Source organism: Dromiciops gliroides, chromosome 1, assembly GCF_019393635.1.
Source record: "Dromiciops gliroides isolate mDroGli1 chromosome 1, mDroGli1.pri, whole genome shotgun sequence".
Classification (NCBI taxonomy): domain Eukaryota; kingdom Metazoa; phylum Chordata; class Mammalia; order Microbiotheria; family Microbiotheriidae; genus Dromiciops; species Dromiciops gliroides.
The window spans coordinates 730,669,563-730,676,851 of NC_057861.1; the positions used below are offsets into that span (position 1 = coordinate 730,669,563).

A 7,289-nucleotide genomic window follows, 5' to 3' on the forward strand; every position below is an offset into this window, starting at 1 on the left:
GAGCTGGAAGTAGGAAATGGGAGATGGGGAGGGGATGTATTTGAGAATAAAAGGACATGTTTAGGAGAAAGAAGACGGAAGATAAAAAGGAGAGGGCGGGGGGAGGGGGGTTCCAGGGACTAAGCGGGAAGGAAAGAGATGGAAAGCATGGTATGGAGGGAAAGAACTGAGAAAAATCAGCATGGGTAGCATGAGTCTGTGGAAGAGAAAAAAAAATGATCTATTCTGACGGAAAATGAGAGGAGAACTGCATACAATTGAGGACGCAAATTCGTAATAGAGCTCCCAGGCTAAGGAGAACTTGACCCTGGGCAATCCAGCCGGAATAAATTGCTCCAGACATACCAGAAGAATACAAAGGGGAAAGGAAGGAAGAAGGGAAGGAAGAAAACTCAGACACCAAAAAGTTCATTGCTAACTTGATACCAAGGTGCTATGATTCACTCACAGAGAATCCTGAGTCAGGCATAGATATAGCAGGGTAGTTACATGTGGTCCACACTGCCCGCAAGAATATAGACATGCCTTTTTTCACTGAAGACAGAGAGAAAACCCATCCTCTTCTTCCTTGAAGAAGGCAGGTCTCCCCTGACTTTGCTCAGTGCTCTTATTGGGGAGTAGAACATAAGCCCAAACCTTGCCACACACAATACCAACCAAACTAGCCTTTTAAAAAGGCTTTCTTATGGCAAGCCACACCCCCTCCTTTTTTTTCCCTGAGAAGTTAATGGGAAAGTATGCCTCAGGGGCATTTCAGCAAACCAGAAAGAGCTTACACATCAGGGCAACCAGAAATAGCCGGTGTGATTCAAAGGAAGCAGTGGGGGGAAGAGAGGAGGCCAAGTGGATTTCCATGCCAAATGCAATTCACCCATCTGTTTATAAAGAAACCAATAGAATTGACAGGAGGCTGCAATAGAACAACCTCCTCTTGTAGCTCATTGTTCCTACCTGGTCTGTGCAGGTGATGCTGTTGGAAAGTGTGATGCAGAGATCCCTGACAGAGGAGCATTGCACAAGCGCTTATCCACAAATACAGGACCCAGGACATTGCAGAGACCATAGCCATGCTCTAAAGAAAACATTAGATATGAGTTATTACCTCTACCCTTAAGCACATCATCACACAGTCAATACCAATGAGGAGGGAAGTTCACAAAGAGGCTATCCCTCTGCTGCTTTGACTACAGGCTAGAGGGCAGAGAGATCATACCATACGTAATGTATAAGCCTGGTCAAGAGACCTGGAGCACTGAATAACCATTGCATCTGTACCCTCCATAGAAACTTTCATCATGTACAGGCTTGGAAAGGGGGGGGGGGCGGGATTTTCTAGTAAGTCCACAAAATGATTCCTACTTTCCTTATTGTTTTTAGTTCCAAGTCCATATTTCCAGGACCCGAGAACAAATGTTCTTTGCTTCCCAGGTTGAGTTTCTGATGACAGCATCCCCAGCCTTAGATACACTACTTCCTTTTGAATCTGACATCGGCTCAGGAGGTTACAAATTATTGGGTTCTCTTGGTTGGTTGGTTGGTTTTACTTCTCAAGCATTAATTATTAATCACTCTGTTGTCTTCTAAACTAAGTAATCATTTCTCCAAGGCACATTATAAGCCCCCACCCCCACCCCACCCAATAGAATCTATTTCTTTGGTTGGACCTAAACTCCTAAAGAACTGCATTAGGCCAGAATGAGTTTCAGATGCCATGGAGGAAGGGGGTTGGGGTCATGCAGGGAGCTAGAATTTAAAATTAGATTTTCCTTTCCTGAAAACCCCTTTGCTTCTTTTATCAGCGCAGTTCATACAAGCACACTTGTTGTATGGCTAGATCTATGCAACTAGGTGTGTGTGGATCTTCAGTGGTCAATGCCTACCTGTCATTAGACTTTTCTACTTTTTCTGTTCTGTAGGTGCCCACAAGCATCCTCAGACTTGAACAACTAAGCTTCTCCATGTCGTCCAGCTTTCTGAACAACAACTTGTGTTACATTTCACCTGGCCAAATTAATTAAAAAGCAGGCACTTTCCCCAGCTAGCCAATGGCTGAGAGGGCGGTGTCTGCTTGTCCAGTCAACTATAGATTATTTGTTCCACTGGAAGGAGGGAGAGCTCTATATGATGTATAATTCACTGGGGAAGAGAAGGCTGCATATTATGCATACTTTCCCTTTTCAAGCTTCCCTATTTAAGGGAAACTTCGAATTTCAAATCTGTAAGTGACCTCCCAGTAGGATGTCTTTATAAATGAAAATAAACATTGCCCAAAGAGTTTTGACATTCACAGTCACAAACACATAACAAACATATTCCAATATACAGGGATGCATAATTTAAGATAATTCATGGCATTAGAACTGAGGTGGGGGCTTTAAGAAGGATTCTTAGGGCTCCTGTAGACCCATAATGACAACTGTAATTAAGTACAAAATAGAAAAAAAAAACATTATTTTTGACAGCATGGGGCCATTTACACTCCCATTCTCTGAAGGCAATGGACTGTTCAGTTGATAATTAGTTTTGCTGCCCACTGTTTACTTTTGAAAGCAGCATACTTTCCTCCATTGTTTTCGACCACTACTAACAGAATAGGAAGCATTCTCCTTATTTCAGATAAAAAGCAAGAGCCCCATTGTGAATTTTGAAATGAATGCAGGGGGTGAGGGGTATTTCTCCTAATGCCATGCAAATGGATATCAGAAAAAAGGTGGTGTTGGCATGCATTAAGCCTTCTGAGATTAAGTTAAATGTGCTGTGATTTAATATAAACTTCACAAAATCCTAGCACAAAACTTCCCTACTTCCCCAATTACTCCTTGCTTTTTCCCTTCTATCTTTTCTCTATCCATACAGATCTTAACACAGGGCTAGCTTATTTTTCACATCTCACTCGAATCGGTTTTTCTTTTTCTTTTTTTGTCTTCCTCATTTTCAATTAACTTTCTTTAATTCTCAGTATTACTTCTGAGCATCCTGTCTCGTCCCTGCATTAGCCAGCACACTGGGCTTAACCAGCAAGCATACTGTCTCTATGTAAATAGAGCATTCCAAAGAATAATTAATGTGATAGCTAGAGCATATTCCACTAGTTCTTAGCGAATGTTTTCCAGATCTGCTTTCTGAATCTTAAATCCTAAAGAAGCTTCTTACCTGAGTAATCCAACCAGGAGCAGAATGCTCTATTAGTGTTCATTGGAAAGATCTAACACTTTTTAAAATCCATGTGTACCACAATAAGAGGTTTTAAATAATCTTCTTTATCAGGATTAAAAAAAAAAAGATCTTTTTTCTTTTTTTTTCTTGTTACCAATCCTATTTCCAGAATAAAGAAGACATCAGAGCTCAGACCGTGTTGTCAGAAAAGTAGCCAAGCTTTGAGGGGTGGAAACCTTGTCATCTTCACCTTTAAATCATCTCCTAGAGTCCCCTCTGCCTGATGAGCCCTTTGGAGTGATCTTGAGGTAATGTGCAGTTCCCGGGGTACTTGCAGATGAAAATCAGTTTCTGTCTTAATGAGGGACCATCCGTGTTCCCCTGCCTTCAGTGCAGTCAGGCAACTCGCTATATGTTCCGAGGAAGCTGGGCTGCTGCTAGACGTTGCCCTGAAGTATCAGTAGTCTGTTTCGATACATCCCTGCTCTGTAAAGTATCACATGTCTTAAAGTGACATTACCCTCTATTACAGCTCCAGTGAATTTTTATACCTGCCCACTAACTTAAACAACAAGACCAGCATTTTAACACTGTAATGTCTGAATCCTTGCACTACATGCTACACTCGAGTAGATACAAAGGGAGGGCTAAGTCTAAGGGGAAAAAAAAAGTCACAAGCTGCAGAAAGATAGAGCTGTGCTTTTTTTTGTTTGTGTGTTTTGTTTAGTTTTTTTTTTTTTTAATAAACTAAAAAACCTTGAATCATAGAAGGAAAAGGGATACAGGCAAAGTTATTTCTTATGTCTGGACCATTATTAAACTGATCCCTCTTGGGAAATTTAGCATGAACTTTGTTTCAATTGATTATAGATTTAAGGGATAACAATTGATTTAAATCATTATGATGATGGGGAAGGAACAGGAAATTGAGAGACAGGATGCCTCATTTCCAATCAGATTTGTTCCTTTTATTTGCTTGCTGTGTGACTAAGGGCAAGCTATTGAACTTCTCTGGGCATCTGTTTTCTGATCTTTAAAATGGGACAAGGGAAAATGAGGGAGTAGACTACATTATTTCTAAAGTCCATTCCTTCTCAAACATGTTAAAATTCTATGATATTGCATTTGCTTTTTAAGCATAGATTAAACATCTCCGGTATACCTTATCCAGTAAAGCATATTGAGTTGAATAAGTAGAATTGCAACTCTTTGGGCATCATAAACTGGGCTTTTACAGAGAAGGAAATGTTAATCAAAGATACTTATTCTCAACTCTCACCCCTTTTCAACAGTTATTGTTTAAAAAAATTAAAGAGAGCAATTCAGCATTCAAGCATGGGTTGAATCTTGTCTTTCAGAGAATAATGCAGGGGGGCGGCTAGGTGGCACAGTGGATAAAGCACTGGCCCTGGATTCAGAAAGACCTGAGTTCAAAGCCAGCCTCAGACACTTGACACTTACTAGCTGTGTGACCCTGGGCAAGTCACTTAACCTCCATTGCCCCCCAAAAACAAAAGCAAAACAGAGAATAATGCATAGCTGTTTCTCTGATTCCACCACTTTAAATTGCCTTGCATTCATTCAACTGTGTGTAAATTGACACCCCCTCCAATCATTAGAATATATGCTCCTTAATAAGGGTAGGAATGGATGGATGGATGGATGGATCCCAAGTTTGTGATGTATGTCAAGAGACAGGACAGTACATAGCACATCATAGGTATTTAATAAATATCTGTCTAATTGAGTATGCTTAATCACCAATGAGATGGGTGAGGTTATCTTAATATCAAACCTCAATTCTTATTCATCTTTATTAACTTCATGACTATAGGGACATCTGAGTCTGAGCCTCAGTTTCTTCATCTAAAATGGGAATAATGATGCTTTCTGTATCTACCACACACGGCGATTATTAGGCTTAGCTGAGATCACCTATGTAAAGAATACATGCTCTTTATACTGTTATAACAGCTATTATTGTTGTTGTTACTATTGACTGTTGTTTTTGAGTCATTTTTCAGTAATGTCCAACTCTTTGTGACCCTTGGCAAACTGGAGTGGTTTGCCATTTCCTTTTCCAGCTCTTTTTACATATGAGGAAACTGAGGCAAATACGGTTAAGTGACTTGCCCAGGGTCACATAGCCAATAAGTGTCTGAGGCTAAATTTGAATTCAGGAAGATGAATCTTCCTGACTCCTAGCCCAGCACTCTATCCACTGCGCCACCTAGCTGTCCTATTATTTACAATAGTATGTTTCTATTAAATAATCTTTCTCTAAGTACAAAAGATTTGCTTTTTTATAGCAAGTGTTAAGATGAAGGTTCCATAGGTTTATTTACAATTCTATTGTGTGCAAGTGTCCTTTTTAAAGGAAACAAATATCATTGTATAATTCACATTAAGAAAATGGTCCTTCATATAGTGCATTTCTAACATGAGTCAATACAACATATTATCCCTTTATCACAGCTCACCTTAGAAAAAAATCTCAAAGCAATAATAAATTCAGGAGAAAAAAAAATCTCAATAGGAAAGTAAAATAAATACTTCCGAACCACCCAGTTTAGCAGTGGTTTTCCATCTTTCATTTCCTGTCCTGTGGGAACCTCTGGCTGTACCTCTAATATATTCAGGGAGGTCATGCTTTAACCCCTAACATATTGAGATAAAAAGTAGCCAAACATCTGATCAAAGAATGAGCTCTTTGTGGCTTTATTTCTTACATATTAAGTCAGACATATAGTAAAGACGCAACATAGTCTAGTGGATAGAGAGCTGTCTTCAGTTTTAGGGGAAGCCTGACGGTTCAAATCTCCAACTGGCATATCCTGACTGGTTAACTCTGAGCAAGCCACTGAATAGAGGCAACTCTCTAAGACTTCAGGGAGGTAGAGCACTGTGCTGAAGGCAGAGGACCTGGCTGTACATCTCACTTCTGGTATATGTTACCTATGGGGCTTTGAGCCAATTGTTTATCTCCATGGGTCTTAGTTTGTTGTAAAATAAGGGGGTTTGAGTTTATGGCCCCTTAGATTCCTTCTTGTTCTATATGTCTTATCTGATAATAAAATAGCAATATTAATTGCAGAAAGTGTTCTGATCTCCATTAATGAAAGGGGTTTTCTCATTTGGAATTTCTTATCTAACACATCTGATCTAAGTGGTGGTGGTGGGGGACAAAGTCAGACAACTTGTGAATTTTTGGAAACATAGTATAAGAAAACCTGTTTACCTAATACTATTTCTTTATGAATGTCTTAAGATTTTCATCTTCATTTATGGGACAAAGGGTTATATCTTAATCCTTTCTTAAGGATTATTTCATGTTTACTTATGGGGCAAAGTGTTAACTATTTATATTCCCCATGTCCTATTGACTCAGGCTCAGGTAGTTTTCTGTATAAAGTACACATATTTTTCATCCATATATTCATTCACCAAACATTTAATATTGAGACATATGGGCAGGGTACTTTCCTAGTTGCTAGAGATGCAGAGATACATGCCAAATGAATAAAACTTTTTTTTTTTAAGATCAGGGTTGGGTGGGGTAGAGGTTACTGGGAAATCTGGACTATCCAAAAAGGCCTCATATAAAGGTGATAAACTAAGTCTTGAAGTGTTTATGGGAGACAGAGGTGAAGCAGGAGACCATTACAAGCATGGGGTTGCACAGAAGAAATAGATAGAGCGGATATAACATATGGGGCAAAGCAAGCATGCCAGTTTGCTTGGAATAAAAAGGACACAGAGGAGAATAATATGAAATCAATCCACAGGAGTTATATTATAAAGGAATTTAAGAATCATACTAAAGCAAAGTCATCTTTTCCAAAAACTAATAGGAAACTACTGAAGATTCTTGAGTAAAGGAGTGACATGATCAGAAATGTATTTCAGGAGTATCAATTTGGCAGCTGTCTGAAGGATAAATTAGAGAGGGGTGAGAGTAGAAGTACGGAGACTAATTGAGAGACCATAAAATTAATCCAATGTAGTAACAATTAGGATCTGAATGAGGATTATGGTCAGATAGAAGAATCCATTGTGATGCTTTATGGATTTCCATTTCAGTTCATATATATTAAGTACCTACTGTATGCATGATCCTCTGCTTGACATTAAAT

General features: G+C 39.2%; 1 protein-coding gene across 2 annotated transcripts in view; it reads right to left on the minus strand.

The window, feature by feature from the left end:
- The window catches only part of TAFA1 (TAFA chemokine like family member 1), a 544,485-nt gene extending 540,742 nt beyond the window's left edge, over positions 1-3,743 (minus strand). Inside the window, exons 1-2 of one of the 2 annotated variants that reach the window (XM_043979050.1) lie at positions 3,154-3,743; positions 952-1,072 (exon numbers count right to left, since the gene is read on the minus strand). In XM_043979050.1, the coding sequence (XP_043834985.1) occupies positions 952-1,069 (118 nt within the window). In that variant the 5' untranslated portion in view covers positions 1,070-1,072; positions 3,154-3,743. Of the gene's footprint in view, positions 1-951; positions 1,073-3,153 lie in introns of those variants that run through there. The other variant, XM_043979051.1, reaches the window with a different exon arrangement.
- Positions 3,744-7,289: the final 3,546 nt, after the last annotated feature.